General features: G+C 51.1%; 1 protein-coding gene across 6 annotated transcripts in view; it reads left to right on the forward strand.

Moving 5' to 3' along the window:
- The window catches only part of LOC146193889 (uncharacterized), a 397134-nt gene that overhangs the window by 353817 nt on the left and 25600 nt on the right, over positions 1–17717 (forward strand). For all 6 annotated transcript variants that reach the window (XM_084602858.1, XM_084602859.1, XM_084602860.1 and 3 more), the window contains exons 3-4: positions 3603–3867; positions 4763–4819. In XM_084602858.1, coding sequence (XP_084458984.1) covers positions 3603–3867; positions 4763–4819 — 322 coding nt within the window. The remainder of the gene's footprint in view (positions 1–3602; positions 3868–4762; positions 4820–17717) is intronic.

Below are 17717 nucleotides of genomic sequence, written 5' to 3' on the forward strand. Positions count from 1 at the left end.
CGAAGAGGTCTGCATTGGCCTGCGCCGCCGTTTTGCACGCACGCGCACACCACACACGCTCGTGTGTCTCATACATGCGCGCATGCCGCTCAAGCATGGAAAACAACAGCGAAGGCGAAGGTCTTCCATCAAACCGCGCCGCCGTGGCAGGTTGTTTCTCTAGGCACTGGCAGGCGTGTGTTTGTCTGTCCCTGTTCCTCCGCTTTGTTGGACGAATTGGTTGGACGTCCGTGCTGGAGGTAATGGGAGAAGTTCGACGTCCTCAATGGGCTGATGCCGCGCGAGCGGGGCGATTGTTTTTGTGGCGCGCGCCCTCGCTCGGCGAAGACGATGACTATCGGGCTAATTGCGAGAGACGCGAGCGCGGCGTCGGTGCCAGTTTTTGCGTGCGTGTCTAAGACAAAAGGCTGCTTGGTGGATGCCGTGGGCTTGTCGAGACGGGGGATGGAAGCCGCGTCACTTTCGACAGGAAACGGGTGTTTGTTTTATTACCACCTCCCGATTTCACGCATGTTACACAACCATTCCAGCGTTATCTCATTGAATGTTGTTGAACCAGAATGCAATTGTTGCGACTCATTGAATGTCGAGAGATGTCCAAGGAGGAGGATGAGGCTGAAAGACGGTCAGCTCAAGTGTTTTGAGTATTGTGTTCTTTTGCGTAGCCGCAAATCCCGCCACCACGGTGGCGCTACCAAGGCGGCTAACCGATCCGGCATCGCAAGCGCACTTTCTCCCGTGAACAGTGACATTGTAACGTAGTCACGCCACGCATTCCGGTTTGTTTTACTATTATATGTGCGTATATTTTGGCAACGGAAACAATACGACGTTGGGAATTTACACCGTGTTGTACAGCTCCCGTCATCATGTCCCAGTATATCTTTCAAACGCGCGAACTCTAAAAAATTATCCCGTTCATGTAGAGGCTTCCGAACATCTGTGCGCTCCCTGTTTTTACTGTTTACACAGGAATCTCTGGACAAGAACTCGCTGAAGGCAGCCTTGTATGTCTGAAAACCTCGCGAAAGGCGCTGACGAATGCGATTGCGTGATGCCCTCGATGCGTGGCAAAGTGCGATGTAGCTAGCTTTCGGCGACAAGCCAGCGGACACTTCGTTGCTGGTGTGCCCATGACGGCACCCGAGTCGTTCTTCTAATCCCTCGACACGGCATTTTTCTCCCGGACTTGGCATCGAATGCCGCCGTACGAAGTACCGTGCTACTAAATGCATGCACCGCAGTGGAAGTTAACAACCCATGCAATAGCGCGGTGTAAATCTATGACGTTCGCTGCAGCGAGCATGTTTCCAGTCACTGTTTATCAAAAGCGCGACCGGTGACGCGCGGCGCGCCCCCTTGAAAACCAACACACTTTCCACTTAAAGACTGTGCGCTGTTGACTGCGGCATCACTGTCTCGGCCACCATTTTGGTTACTTGCAACAACGCAGAATGGTTTAAACTTGGCGTAGCCGCGCGTTTGCGCGCGCGTGAAAGCAGGTCTTCTCTGGAAGACAGTCCTGAGAAGAAAGCTCCCGATGAGACTACAGTGCTGTCGTGCAAACACCGGGCACTTTTTGTGGCCACCCTCCGCCTTGACAGCGACACATGCAACTCAGCTGGGACTCGCTGGATCCTCGGAGAAAGGCTGGAAGCATCAAATGCGCTGGACACGCCGTGGCGGTTGCGCATAATCCGGCCTCTTGGCCGTCGCCGAAAAGATTGAACGGCAGTTTCACGAAGTGAACCTGAGAGGGAGGGAGTGAACGACGGCTGAGACGCGGCGATGAATCGATCGCGTATGTATAAGGAAAGAAGGGAGGGGGGTGCCAAATCTAATCGCAACCCCCGCGGCCGCGAAATGAGACTCGGGAGAAATGCTAATGCCGGCGATCGTCGAGCTCGGGCTGTCTGTCCTCTTCTTACTCCTCGATGCGGAACACGGTCCCTTGCACAGCGGGCAGCACGCAATGAGGATTACCGATTACACGGGGCCCCTCCTTTCATACTGATCCTTGCGCGACGTCGCCCGCTCTGTCCAGGGTGTGGACCAAAGAGGCTCGACATAGACTCTCACGCAAGCCCGCGAAAGGTTCTGAGAAAAGCGCGCTCATCTCCTCTGCATGGGTGCTGCCGCCTCGGTCCCTCCTGTCGCATCTGCCCACTCCTTGGATCCTCGCCTGGCTCTCTTTTAAGTGTTTGTGGCGCCATCGATTTATAACGATTTCGAACGAATGGCCGGTCGTCGTTGGCACTGGTGTCATTCCCAGTCAGCGAACAAAACTTTCGGTTGCAAAGCAGAACAAGGTCGCGAATTCGACTCTCAGCCACGCGGCTTTTCGATGAAGGCGATACCGAAATAGCCGTGAATCAAGCTTTTATTCTGGATATAGGAAAACGTCCTGAGTAATCGACATCAGGTGCGAGTACTTCAGAACTGTCTGCATTGTTAAAGGCGAAGTGCATATTTGGCGCGTAGAAGTGTGCAGTACATTAGCGGATTCATAAATATACTGATCGCGCTTCCTTTCAGCGTTACATGTGCATATGATGTATGTTTGTGCATACAGTGTTCTGCAAATTTATCGGACCCGTCTAAAAAAAAACATTCTTCTGCCTCAATCTGAGGTACGTTTGCGGTGAAACCACGCAGAAAGCTTGCGCGTTGTTGACGCTTTTGTTGTGTAGTAACTCTTGCAGCTGTGCTTACCTGGTTTCACCCCGCATATTGAGAAACCAGAGCCGTCTGTGACGAGACTGCAGGAGCGAAGGGCAGTGGTGGCGCCATCTAGCACCATTACAGAAATGTGGCACGTTACTTGGACGCTTTAGAACGTAGCGCCTTTCTTCAGCGACGCGAGATGGCGCTACAACTGTTTGATAGAAACTGCGTCCGCCTGTGTTGCTCCTCAATCTCGTTGCAGACGGTTCTGGCCTTTCCTTCATCATCATCATCATCATCAGCCTGACTATACCCACTGCAGGGCGAAGGCCTCTCCCATATTTCTCCACTTAACCCGGTTCTGTGCTAGCTGCATCCACTTGACCCCTGCGAACTTCTTAATCTCATCCGCCCGCCTAACTTTCTGCCGCCCCCTGCTACGCTTTCCTTCCCTTGGAATCCAGTTTGTTACCCTCAGCGACCATCGGTTATCCTCTCTTCGCACTACATGTCCTGCCCATGTCCATTTCTTCTTCTTAATTTCCACTAGAATGTCGGTAACTTGAGTTATTTCTCTGACCCACTCTGCACGCTTTCTATCTCTTAATGTTACCCCTACCATTTTTCGTTCCATAGCCCTCTGGGTTGTCCTTAACTTAAGTAGAACTCTCTTGGTTAGCCTCCACGTTTCAGCGCCATAGGTGAGTACAGGTCTTTCCTTATGCGCGGCCAAATCAGGCGCGCCCCATACTCAAACTAGTTGCGCAATAAAGGGGCCAACAACGCGCACGTTTCGCGCGAGGTTTCAGTGCAAATGAGCCTCCGATTGAGGCGGGATAATTTTTCAAAACGGCTCCAATAAAGTTGCAGAACACTGTACACATCTGCTTTGATATCTTCGGATGATGATGTTATTCTCTTCCGCCTCTTCTTGGCAGGTGGACAAAGCAGGCTACCCTTCTGAGGCCGACCTGAAGCCCCCGCTGCCCGGGGGTCACCCTCACCACGAGCCGGGAAGTCCGCGCTCGGTCGCCGTCGCCCACTCGTCCTCCGCCAAGCTCAAGAAGAGGCCCCTGTGCCGATTCTGGAAGCTGCGCTTCCCGGGGTCCTCGGCGTCTTCGTCACGGAGCCGCCTGGTTGCCCTACTGGTCGCCATCGCCACTCTAGTCCTAGTCGCCGTCGTAGCGTCTCTCGTCTACACACGTAAGCTGCATGGTGACAACGCTTGTTCGTGTTAACGTGGTGGAAGATGTGTGGAGTTTCGATTAATGTACTTACAGCGCTCCAGTGAATAGGCTGGCTTTTGTTCCGAGGAATGAGGAATTATAGTCGTGTTCATAGCGAAAAGCATTACAAGAACATTTTGTACGTACGCCTAGAGTTTCTAAACGTTGCTGAATAACGCCGGGCTATTGAAAGCGCGCACGCACTAGCTTGAGATTAAATCTCCTCGTGTTTGCAACAGAGATGCTTGAGCTGCAAACCGAGTTTGCACATCTAGTCGGTCTGCATAATGAATAGCGAACAGTCTGAAATAAGTTGTTAATGAAGGTTGTTGGCGGGAATTAAGCGTGTATAATTCGTCCAGACGGGCTCACTTTTCCGGCAAGTCGATGGGGTTGTTCTTCATCAGCAGGATAATTTGTAGACGTGTCTTCGCTGCAACATATATGCATATAGGTAGGGCAAAAAAATCGTTCATTTCGAACAGCAGTTCAGTTTACGTTCGTTCCCTACTGGGAGCCTTGAATCAATAAAAATTTTCGTTCCTTCCTGTGCTGCGCCGGTTGTAAATGTGCTGCACTTGGGACTTATCATCCCCGCTGTTATCAGCCTAGACTGCACTAAAATGCATATGAATAATTTTCGGAGAGACCAAGCGTTTCACGCATTTGAGATTATAACTGTTGATTAAATAAAAGGTGTGCAAAATACCCATAAGAAGGGCTCATTAAAACTTGCATAAAAAGCGTGCCGTTCGGAGCATTTCTACATACGTTCACCATACGCGTTTATAAAGTGCATAACTTTCCTCCTAACCTTCGCTTTTTGTTGCTAACACTGTTCGTACTTTTCTCTTCCCTGTTTCACATCGCAGTGTACACAAGGTCCAAGTTGGATCTTAGGAAAGAAGAAATTCGACAGGACCCAGAAGGTGAGCTTGAATTGCTCTGCGCTGCCGGCTGCCTCGCTGTCCAATGATTAGGGACCGAGTGTTTGCCCAACGGCGATCGTCGACAGTTTAAACCGAGAGAGCGCTACAACGTGCACGGGCTAAAGCTGTTGAAGCTATAGTTACTAATATCGCTTAGAGTTTTCGGATCAGTCGGTGTTGAAACGCGTGCATAGGTAAGTTGGCATTACGAAAGTTTCGGACATCAGTCGTGCCTATACACAGGCCTTGACGCCTTTAGAAATGGACTGTTTTACGAAGCATTTATTTATGATGGCTACTTACGGTTCCATGTATTTAATTTTTTTATTCTCTTCTCCGATACTACACTCTTAATCTGGTTTCACATACGTTCCGCTTATAAGTGGAACTTTTTTTAAAAGTTCCACGTATTAAGCGGAACTTTTTTGAAAGTTCCACTTATAACTGGAACCTATGTGGAACGAGATTAAGAGGGTATGTATGTATGTATGCATTGTCTGTTCCTGCCTAAAGCCTGCCACTAAGGCTGGCAGTATGTTTTTAAATAAAAAAACAATAGAAATGGAGGCCTTTTGCTCAGTTCAACATGCCTACGACGCTGTAAAGGCAGGGAAGCATACGCGCAGACTGGTCGAGCAAAGGAATGCGTTTATTTCATGCACATTTAGAAGAACTTCTTGTTGGGCGAGTTGGTGCATTGCTTTAAAGGAACCAAGGTGCGCTATAAAAAGACAGCCACAGGAAAAAGCCAAGGAGACAGACAGTGCGCACTGTCTGTCTCCTTGGCTTTTTCCTGTGGCTGTCTTTTTATAGCGCACCTTGGTTCCTTTAAAAAAATTCATGCACATTCTTTTGTTTCCACTACCCCCGATATAAGGGCTCAATAAGATCGCGCATACAGAAGCGGAGAAATGGCTTGTCGGCAGAAGAGGAGTGTAGTATGCTACTCCGAAAAGTTCTGAAGCAGTAAGTAGTAAGAAATAATGGGGGGGGGGGGGGGGGGGGGGGGGGGGGGCGAGAGAGAGAATGAGGGTCTTTATATATGAAGCACGCGGGGTGGTCTCATTGGAACGACGCGCACTGTGAGGGCGCGGCTTAGGGCAATTTCCAGAGAGAGAGAGAGAGAGAGAGAGGGGTGGGGGAGCGGAACGCCCTCATATGCTTGCGCTGATTCCTCGCTGGGGTCTTCGGGGCTTTCTCTGTTTTTGAGCCCTTCCGTGAGCTTGTGCTCCTCGATCGTGTGACTCCAAAGTACGAAACTCAGTGCAGGCTTTCTAAACATGTCGCGTTCTAACACAGCTTTAAAGCCCAGATATGCCGCCTCGCCAAGGACAAGTATGAAATAGGAGTTGCTACCGCCTCCATTACCACGTGGTCAGCGCTCCTGGCCTTCACCAGGGAGAAGAGACGGGGCCAACGTGGTCCTCCATGCGTATCGTCATGTACTGCGTGCGTGTCTGCGCACACATATGCAAACAGAAGCCCACTTGCGGAGGTCGTGGCGCATAAACGCGCGCTGCGTGAAGAAGAGGCAACAGGCGGCCGATCTGCGTGAGAACGAGCGCTAGGAATTCATTTTTCATTCCGCTCCAACGGCCAGCTGCAACGCGCCATGTGTGCGTGCACCATCCGCACGACGCCTATCGGAACCGAAGATCGCGGCGGCGGCGGAAAAGAAGCTTTGCAGCCGGATGACTGTTTGTTGTCGCTCCGCACCGCCAAGCAATGTTTTAGTCGTTTCTAAACTGGACACTCTTTTTTTTTTTTTTTTTTGTCTCTGTTACGTTTCTCTCGCTCGTTAGGACGTGCCAAGACCGATTTGCGTCCAAGACAGGCGGGAAGCTTAATGGTCAGGAATAAACAAATGGTCATGCGCGCAGCTACGCTCCCTGCAGTCCCTCCGGTTCCGAAACACCTTTTGTTTCTCAGCGCGCGAATCATTTAGGAGGAACAAAAATGGGGCCGTTTTCTTTCGGCGCGCAACCAGATAGTGGCGATAAGGAGAGTGGCAAATAAGCATGAACTTGAAGGACGTTACACTTTTGCAGTGCCTTTCTCTCTTTCCCACCCTCATATTCGTCGGCAGTATGGTCAGGCGAGGAATTCAGAGGAGATAGACCGACGGGAATATGCTAGCAAAATGCGAAGAACGTTTTGTCAGCCATCTGTCAAGGGGCACGGGACGCAATTATACGACGCACTTTCTCGAGGAAGATGAATGATCTCTCCCTTCCCTTTCCCTCACACATCTCCACGTTTTCAAAGCGCATAATTGTGCCCTTCTTGCTCATATTTCCAACCCCTTCTTTAATAATAATAATTGGTTCACAGGAAGGGAAAGGCGCAGTATCTGTCACACTTGCTATGTGGACACCTGAAACGCGCCGTAAGGGAAAGGTTGAAAGGGGAGTGAAAGTGGAAAGAGAGAAAGAGGAGCCGTAGTGGAGGGCTACGGAGTAATTTCGACCACCTGGGGATCTTTAACGTGCGCTGACATCGCACAGCACACGGACGCCACTTCGTTTCGCCTCCGTCGAGACGCAGCCGCCGTGGTCGGGTTCGAACCCGGGAACTCCGGACAGTGGTCGGGCGTCTTACCACTGCACCACCCCGGAACCCCTTCTTTCCCATTTCTTTTTGCCCTCTTGACAGAGAGACCTAGCGCTCGCCGCCTTTTCCAAAAGCGCTCAGAGTTAATAATTCTCGTCACACTTCAGATGCGGAGATAATGTTTGCTTATTGATTGTGACTGCCTTTCTCTGTTGCATGGTTCCGCCTTATTTTCTTTTTTTTTTTCCTCGCGGGCTGATAAGTGTTCATTAAGATCACCGCTGTCGTCTGAGCAACAGCTTTGATGGTGGGTTATGCACTCAAGATGATAAATACCCTGTCGTCGCAGGCGTGCGAAAGCTTACAGCTGTTACATTAAGATTTCGAGATTCACTGCCCTAAGCAGTAACCGGCATGTGCAAGTCTGACTAATCTGCGCGCTTCTCATGACGCAGCTGTTCAGGCGCGCGCATTACTCGGACCTCGAGCGAAACGTGCAGGACTTCGGAAGAACGATGACCAGTTTGAAAACTCGGGCACCACCCGTGCAGGTGAAACAAAAACAAAAGGTGTTTAGTATGTGGCATTATATTATATCGTAATTACGTCGAACGTACTCTGGATTGGTCACATCAGCGTACTAATCACAAGCGTTCGAGGGGACTTCATCCGTGGCTGAGTGACAACATAGGCTAGACGTAACTGGAGCCCTAATTATGTGCACCTAACCAGTGGACGTGGTTAACGGGACTGCCCAGTACTCGGCGCATTGACAGCGCGGTCCCGTCGATTCTCCGGCAAGCGAGGAAGCGGGTCTGCCATCGCGTGCCGTTGAAAGTGCGCTAAGTTGAATTCGATGGCTCCGGCGCGCGCTCTTCTCCCGACACGGCCGCGCGCAAGCCATGGATTTGCGCGCTCATTACCTCGCCAATTCCGCCGGCGGTGAGGCGGTGTCGGCGCGGTCTTGTGCTGGTCGGTGACGGCACGGAACGCTCTCTTTCTTGCGCTAGGGCTGGTGAAAGAAGTGGAGGTACCAGGATGGCTGAGAGAGTGGGCATAACAAAAAGGGAATCAACCCTAGTGGTACCCTCCTTCTCTTTATCTCTCACCAACGCCCGAGTTTTCGCGCGACGGGACTTCGTCCAGAGTCGTTGTCAGGAGGGAAAAGGAAAAAAAAAAAATAATAATAAAACGCAGCGGCTAGAGCGCGGGCTCGTCGTTAGCGTCGTTAACGTCAAGCGCTTGCCTGTGGGCCGTCGAGGTCGGCTAATTCCCAGTGCAATAAGCTCATCCGCCGCCGCCGAATAGGCCTTCTGGACTAGTAGAGTGTGCGGACAAGCACCGAGTGCTTCGCCGCGGCGCATGCTTGGTGCATCCTCGCCTGCCTCGGTCAGTGAGGCCCTTGCGGCGTCTTTAATTTATTCATGTCCTCAAATGTCTCCTCTCCTCGTATCTTTCCCTCAAACGGGTTTCCGCTGCGTTCCGATCATGACTTTTGATTGTGCAGTATTTAAGAGGGCTTATCATAATTAGACAATGACAGCCCATTCATCACGATTTGTAAGCCAGTAAAGCCAGGCGGACGTAGAGGATCTCCTTCTCCGCCACCGCATTTCGCGCACTTTTGCTGGCGGGTGCGAGAATTGGCCTCTTTTGTGTGTTTACCTACGCGGCGGGGCCTCGCTGTCTCGCGGGCTTTGACAAAGAGAACGCTCGCTGCATCTTTTATTCCGCTCGTTCTCTCCGGGGCCAGCGCGCAAATAGGCGGGAAAATGCTTTTGGGATCTGTGGGCGTGGGAAAATGAATATAAAGAAAGAACGCCGCTTTGTTTGAAGTCCTGGGACGGGAATTATGCGCTGAGGGCTCATTAGCCGACTGTCGCTTTTCTTTCCGCTTTTGCCTCCCTCAATTATAAGGAACGTAATTCAATAAAGAGCCGAGTAATTACGGAGAGACCAAAGCGCCGTTCCATCGCATTGTGGCGTTGCTGGGCAGAAAAACGTTGGCCCATTTTACTTCGTCGGCAGGCGTCGCGGTAATCAGCGAAGCGCTTTCCCGTAGCCGATTGCGTAGTGCATCACGGACCGACCTGCTATTCACCAGGGGCGGGGCCCCGGGAAGAACCGATTGGGAATGTCACCTTCCCGCTCCGAGTTCTGTACACGACTTTATTCGTAGTTATTTCGCGGTTCGGGCTAAGTGCGCAGTTCCCCGTTATTTCTGCCACATTTACGAAACTCCGGACAATCGCGGGCTTATTGAAGTTGGCACGTTTTTGCCCCTATCGATAGCGTAGATGTCCTGTAAGAAGCAGTTTTTAGCTGTCATCAATGGCCGGACATTATCCTCGTTTTTTTTTCTATTTTTTTTTAAGGAGTAATAAATTATTAGGCAATTTCATTCCGTGCCTAGGGTCCTCTTTCGTAACGTTAGTCAAGTCCTTGCACCCGTTCAAGTCACTGTCCTCTTTCTTGCCTCGGCCTTTTCAAGTCCTTCTACCCGTTCACGTCCTTTATACCATTTCATGTCCCTGTCCCCGTTCAAATGCATGCCATACATACGAAGCACCAAGAAAAAGATCGGCCGCACAGCTGTTACGTAGCCCGCTGCTGTACGTGAAATTGCTCATCCGCAGCATGCCGATCGATACCAGACTCGACGGGAAATGAAGAACCTCTTTAATTCTCGCCGAACTAAAATCCTGTACGGGAAAATGGCCGCCCCGAGTCATTTCGAGCGACTTCCGCTCCGAGTTATTGCAGCTGTATTCCGATCCAGAGAGAAAAAAAAAAAAAGAAGGGAAAAGGAAAACATTTAGACGTCCGGCACGAACACGCCATCCAGGAACGCATCGAGACGACTCGAGCAGTGCTGCAGCGACTGCAGTTCGAGCCGTTATCTGCACGTGCTCGCTGTGCTCTCACTATTCCGGACATCCCCAGCCGTCACCCACCCCGCCCTGCGGCGTCGCATTGATGCACCTGGACGAAGAAGCAGCGGACCCTGACGGCGCCATGTTACCCTCTGTATACATGTGATGAAGCCCGCTGATGTCGACACCGGAAATTGTATTACACCTGGCATGCAAAAGAAATGACGGCTCTCGAGGCCTGTAGTTTTTGCGTTCTCCCGTATCTGCCGCGCCGCCCCCGCGCCATCCCGAGGCGCGAACACCGCCCTTCTGGGAAACGTCTCAATCAACCGACCGCCATAGCGCTGCCTGCGACGACAACAGAGTCATCAAGGCGGAATCGGTGGCTCTAGCACGCGGATGCATGCTACGTTGTGCTCTCGCTTTATCGCTTTATGGCCGCTTCTGCAAAAGTCACCCCCGCCCACAACGCTAAATTGTTTTCTTTTCCCCGGAGCCTTAAAAACATACGGTTTCGGCGGAAGTCGACAACAGCACTCTTTCTTTTTTTGTTACCTTATTGCATTACAGCTAAAACTGCGCATGTGTATCGCACTGCGCCCGTGTACCACCCAGTAGCGGTACGTTTTTTTTTTTTCTTTTCCGCCGGCGGGCCCCCGGTATTAAAATATATAAACCAGTTCACGTCGCCTGCAACTGCTGCTATCGTGGGTGGGTGAATGTGCGATTGCAGGGCCGCCCAATGCAGCTCGCAATTATTTTCTCGTGGCCCTCGGAGGGTGCTTCTTCTGGAGGCCGCGCGGGCGTGTGGCGACACCTATGGGCCGACCCGGGCAACAGGCAAAAACCGCGGCCTCGTAATAACAGGCAACACGCGGGACACAGTCCGTGCGCCTTCCAAGGGCCGTGCAAGTTGCGATGAAGTCGTGCGCGGCGGCTCTCTGTAATCACAACAGCCGGCTTTGGGACAGAATGAATAAGGAATGCGACAAGACCGGAAAAGAGAAAAAGGGAAAGAAATAACGGAGAAGGAAAGAACGACATCGGAGGGGACTGGAAGGAAGCTGCCGATGCCATTCGGAAAAAAAAAAAAGGGGGGGGGGGGGGCAAAATAATAACAATAATAAAAAAACGCTCCGTGGATATGTATTGTGCGGTTTTGAAAACCGCAAGGTGGTGTTATTGTAGAATGAATTACTTTCCCTTCTCTTGTGATATTATTTCCTGACGGGAAAGTTGGTATTTTTTGTTGTATCCATTTATGGCGCAACAAAGCCTCGTGCACGTAAAAAAAAAAAAAAAAAAAGAGAGAGAGAGAGAGAGAGAGAGAGAGAGAGAGAGAGAGAGAGAGAGAGAGAGAGAGAGAGAGAGAGAGAGAGAGAGAGAGAGAGAGAGAGAGAGAAGGTGGTATGCTTGGTAAGAAACAAGAGAAGTTTGGGCGCAAAGCTATGAGAAGGAAGTCGCGGCTATTATGTTGAGCCAGCCTTTTCTTGCTGTCGCCGAGTTGGCCAAAATCATACTTCTCTGTTTCTTCGAAGCGGCACAATTTTGGGACGAGTGGAGGGCGAATGAAGAAATGAGGTCTTTCGCGCTGCGCAGTAGAAGCACCGACCGTGTGGCGAGAGATGGAGAGCTAAAAAAAGAGAGAGAAAAAAGATATTAGACGCGATAATAGCACGGCACGTACTGTCCGCGTAGAACTGCCGAATTGCGACGGAGCTGTTGCGGGTGGGTGGGCAGAGGCGGGCGCCTGTACGCGGTGCACACTCGCAGGAAAGACCTGCCTAGCTGGAATTACTTGGCACCCCGTCGTCTCAGCCTCCTCTATGTCGAGTCATCTCCGTCGTGTCTTCATTTCTCTTCGCGAATGTGCGTTCGGAGGAGACGGCCGGGACTTGCGAAGACCACCACCGCGACGGTGTGGGAACAGCCTCAGCACAACATCGAGAAAAAGAAAAAGAGAGAGGGGAAAAAAAAAAAGGGAACCTCTGTGCGTTTTCCTCATTTCCCCGCGGTTTTCCTCTTTTCTCTCTTCTTTCTGTTTTCTTCACGGATTGGCTTCGAAGTCCAAAAGAACTGCCACTCGTTTCTATATTGGAGCTTTTTTTTTTTTTTCTTCCCGTATAGGTTTCGAACTTTCTCATTTTCGCTTGTGCGAGTTCTCGCGCTTTATTTATTTATTTATTTTTCATTCCATGGACTTTCATGGCCCTCTGTCGTTCACGTAATAATCGCACGGCTTCTCGCTCGCAATTACTTTTGATTTTGTCGAAAAAATTTTCATGTACATACACGAGCGGACTCGCACGTTTTTCAAAAACCCCAAAGTAAATAAAGAAAATAGTCAAACAAAAAAGACAAACACACACACACGAGAAAAAGGACCGTCGTTGCCGGTCTCGGAGGGAATGTAATGAGCGCGAAATGAAGTCGTCGCCGGTCTCTGCTGCTTCCGTAATCAGTGGACGGACAGTACACGAGTGCTGGCAGAGCCCAATTTCAGGAAAAAAAGATAAGGAGAGGAAGTTATAGACGAAGACAAAAAATACGCAGGGAGGACTTTTTCACCTTTGTAACTTTGCGGCGGACATTCGATTCGGACACTTGAGCTGCGTACTTCGGTTGTGCTGAGGAACTGTTGGATTTCTTACGCATCAGAAGCAGAAGAGGGCCGTTAAAGAATGGAGAGGGGAATGCGCCCATAGCAATCGTACTATACCAATCGACACACTCCAAATATTCACCAGCTTCGCAGAAATGGAGACTGCCGAACGGAACTCATAACGGAACCAGTATGAAAGCACCGACCTCGGCAGCCGCTTTTCGATGGAGGCAAAAAGCAAGGCGCTCGTGTACCACAAACGCAAACCAAACGATCGGAAAGAGGCCATATAGGATGTAGCGCTGAACCTCGTGTTTTATCGTTGGTTAATCCTCGTGTAAGTTTAACTGACTAGCCCCTACTGTCACCCTGTTACATTTGCAGTTACACCTGACTGCAGCCAAGCTGATGAGCGAGCGATAGAGGGAACAGTAAATCCCACCCCCCCCCCCCCCCCCCTCCCCGAGGTCCTCTGTAACCACAGGTGGACGAGACTGCTGGACTTGAAACTGTTGCTTTAAGAGGGTACACAAAGTGTGCGGCATCATTCACTCATTCTCGCTTGCCTTAGTGGGCTCTATTGGTAGTAAATATGGCAAGAGGAGCAATCTCCGCGAAAAGCAAGTATTGGCGTTAACCTTGCCACATAAAGTCAGCTTATAGGCGGCCATGTCGCGTTACAGGTCTCCATCCTTCTTAACGCTAGCAGCAGTGAGATACTGCGAAGATCATCCACTGGAGCTTGAAGAGCGCACTCTCTCAATCCCGAGACAGCATCACTCGTGTCTGTCTTGCTTGCCGCCCAGTCATCCGGCGTATCACTGTGGAAAGGAGGAGAGGACTGGGATGTGTATCACATCGAGACGACCGGACGGAGCCAGAAAGAAGAGCTAAGGTCCGGATGATGTTAGGAAGAAGACCGCCGCGCGACACGCAAGATACGAAAAGACGTACTCGGCCGGCTAAATCTTGTACATAATCCGGCACTGCGTCAGCGGATTATCGAGGACACTCTCGCTTAATCCTCGTCCTCTCCCTCGGTCTTCCACCTTTTTCAGGTTGGCGAGTGCTGCGGCGTTAGTCTATATATATCACATCGCGAGAAGACCCTCGAGTGGCGTAATCTGTACTTTGTCCGCCTTATCGGTGTAGTTCTCGGCTTGGCCGCCTTCTCACTGATCACACATTTATCCTTGCAGCTTTGTCCGCTCTTACGTGCCGATCTATTTCGTTTGCAACTACACATGCGCTCTCCATGGGCGAGGCTGAGGGGGTGGCGGCCGTAGCTTGCTTGTTCTGAGCCCTGCTCTCCCCTCGACTACAAAAGCTGTTTCATAAATAAATCATTTGTGTCGCGAGGGGGCTCGCAATGCGACTCCGGTTAACGAGACCCATATGTCTCCTAGCGCCTGGGCATTGTTTCCATATCTTGGCTTTGAGGAGTTATTGATAAGGAGAGAGAAACAGCGGCAAATGCTCGCGAACGCCAGCGTGTTCCTCATTCTGGGTGTGATCATGTTCGAGATAGAAAAGCTCCGCCGTTTCTCTATAGAGGATGGCTGCGCTCTATAATAAGTGCCGGAAGTGGCAGGGTCACCCGGAACAGTATTGCTTTGAGAAAAGCCCTGGCAAATAGCGCTGGTCTCCTGACGTGGCTTTGATGTCTTGCCCCGAAGAGAGCTGAAAGTCGCCCTCCGTGGAGGGAAAGGAAGATCATCTGTGGCCTTAACCTTCCTTGCCAACTTTCCCCAGTTCTCTTAGCTCTGTTTTTTTTTTTTTTTTTTTTTTCTATTTCAAGCTGCACGCACAAATCTTGATGACGCGGCGTCTGATCACGGTGGCTCTGGCCGGCTCATCTCTCTTTCAGAGTTACCGCCGTGCTGCTGCAGAAGTGCCATCTGCTCGATACTAATACCGTTACGCGGAGAAGTGCTCCAACCCCTCAAGTGCTTCTCAAGGGGGTTCGAAGAATGAAGCGAAAAGATGTTCGTCAGTCCTCTTTCGAAGGATGTCGAGTCAGCGTTCGCAACTAAACGCCGATTCCGAGAGCCACGCACGTATATAAACAGCCAGCTTCTTCCTGCTCGCGTAACGTGAAGGTCTTCTTTTCCTTTTCCCGCCTACTCGCCTCGCTTTGGCCACCCCGCGGTGGCGTTAACATTTCGTGTGGCTTCTCGCTCGAGGCTTCCTCCTCCGCCGCACAAATTCCGGCACGTCGTCACCGAGACTGACGGATGTTCGTCGCGACTCGTTCTCTTCGGCGCCGCTGCTGAAACACAAAGCGCCCTTAAAGCGCTACCTTCACCTTCGCCTCTTCCCTCATCCAAGCTCCCATCTTTCCGAAAGCAGCGCGTTTTCGCGACGGTAGGCTCGTCATCCCCGCTGAAGCGCGGGGTCCCTTCAGCGCGGTCAACCGAGTCTCCATTTGTCACCCGCGGCTGGATGCGGAGGGAGGGGTCTCCACCGTTGCAAGCTGCCGGCACTTTCCGATAACTCTCGACCGCGCACACACCCGACGACGCGCTCGGTGCTATATATAAATCCAGATCTCCCCCGTCTCTATCCTCCAGCTTCCTCACTTCCTTTCCGACGCGTAGACCGTATACCAGAGAGAAAGGAACGGGTGAGGAGGAATGGAAAGAGGGTAAGGAAGTGGGAAAAGAAAATCGGCCCAAAAGACTCTGTTCATTATCGTCGCACCAGCTGAACCCGCGCTCTGAGAGGAGGTGCAGGCGACGAAAAAGGCATCCCGACCCAGATGAGTACGCGTCGGCGTATGGTAGTAGCGGTATAGTTGTATATGGGGAGTACGGCCACTAGAAGAGAAAGCGCGCGGGAACCCAGCTCGCGTCTTTGACGAAGTAATTTCCGCTTCATCCTTCTTCACCTCGCAGTGGTACATGGAGCCACGGAGGAAGAAGGGGCGACTGAGGAACGACCGCTATTTCTCATCTCCGTGTGTCGTTCATACGATGCTCTCGACTTCTGGGGAACAGTTTTTTTTTTCTCTCTCTCTCTCTCTTTTTCTCCTCCTTCCTTTACCCTGGCCTCGCGCATCGAGCACGCTCGGCGGAGTTCGCAATACCTACCTGTGCGACGGCCGCGGCTATGAACTGCGCGAGAAAATATAAGGGGGCAAATGACTTCAGATAAAAAGAGGCAGCGTCGTCTTCGGAGAGACTTCGCGACTTCTCGCTTCGTCGTCTCTCTATTCGTCTTCCCTCTCTATCGTCTCATAGCGAAGGCCAAGGTAACGAAAATTCCTTATTTTGACTTGCCCCGTGCCGCCTTCTTATCTGTGGCAATCGTAGCGCAGCTATAGCTGTCGGGTACCGCGCTGTGACAGTCGTCCCCGCGAAGAGGACGGGGGGCTAGACCGCTCCGGCAATCGCTCGTTATCCAACACGAATGTGGCGAAAGTTTTGTGCCCGCGATCTCCGACCGATCTCCCCTGGATCTTTCCTGTCTCTCGATCCTTCCCGGTCGTCGCGAAGAAAAACGCTTTTTCATCTCGGGCGCATGAAAAGGGATCGCTTAAGACGGATAGCGAGAGGATAGTTTCTGCCCATGCCGGCTGCGATGCGGTTCTCTTAAGAGAAAGGGCCGATAAAAAAGGTGGGTGTTCAAAAACTGGACGGGGCGCTGGGAACGCCTGTAAAGTCGACCGCCTCGTTCACACCAAGCGCTTGTAACGAAGACACGTCGCTACGCCGTAAATCAAAGCGTTCGCAGCTGGCCGACCGACTGGGGAGGTTATTAATTTTCTCTTTGCGCGTGAGTTTCTTTCTCTTTTGCTTTCTCCAAAGGACAGACTTGAGCAATAGGCGCAGAAGGGGGAGGGAGTTTAATCTATAACGCTTTCGGCTTCGTACTTCCCGAAAAAGATACGGCACAGCCATTTCGCATTTCGGTCATCTGAACAGGAAAGGGTTTTGCTCTACCGTTGAGATTGAAAAGAAATGATCTGCGGCTCGATGGTGCGAGGCGTCGCGTGTGCAATAAATGAGCGCTTATACCTCATCTGGGGCTGTGACACCTACTGGCCAGGAAGTTCAACTCGCGCATTCACTCATTTCCTTTGCCCACCTGCTCCAGAACCGAGTACGGACTGCATTTTGGAAGGACGCTTTCTCCGCGTCTGGACCGAAAGACACGCTGCGCTTTAGTAGGTGGTTTCTTCGGAAACATCAAAGTGCCTGGTTGGGAGGGCGAAGTGTGTTTTTTTTTTTTTTTAGTTCAGTTTTTGACGGAGTGGAAAGAGTGAACCGCCCAAAAATTTGTGGTTATGACTGCTGGCTGCGATAAAGCACCCACGCGAACGCAATATATGACCCGGGCGCTTCTGCTATCGGGTCTCTTATCTGGGGGGTCATAAATAGTGCCCCGCCCCTCCTATCCTCCTTGTGTGCTTGTGCACAGCACCCACTTCTGAACTCCACTGCTGGTCTTCGTGATAGATGTTCTCTAGCTTCTTCAGCTTTACTACACACTTTCAGTCACCTCCTCCTCTTCCCCTTGACTTCTGAGTCTTAATACAATAGCATTTTTGAAGCCCCATTTCTCATTTCGTTCTTTTTTAGTGGCCCCATAAAGAGCTTCGCACAGAAAACGTTTGCAAATAAACGTCGACAAAAGGCCTGAAAAACATCGGCAAAGAACAGGAGCGCTTTTGTTTCTGGAGAGGAGCTGGCTGAGAAGAGAAGAAAACAATTGTCTCTGTCCGCAGGAGCGTAATGAAATACCAGCGGACACGGAGGCAGATATCGGAGCATATAAGCTCGCAAGTAAGCACGCAGCGACAGAGATCCATTAACCGGTATCCACGGAGAAAGAACCGAGGAGGTCGGGGCAGAGCTTCGCATGAAAAAGTATA

The sequence above is a fragment of the Amblyomma maculatum genome, chromosome 4, assembly GCF_055883805.1.
Source record: "Amblyomma maculatum isolate TAMU_Amacu chromosome 4, ASM5588380v1, whole genome shotgun sequence".
In the NCBI taxonomy this organism is placed as follows: Eukaryota; Metazoa; Arthropoda; class Arachnida; order Ixodida; family Ixodidae; genus Amblyomma; species Amblyomma maculatum.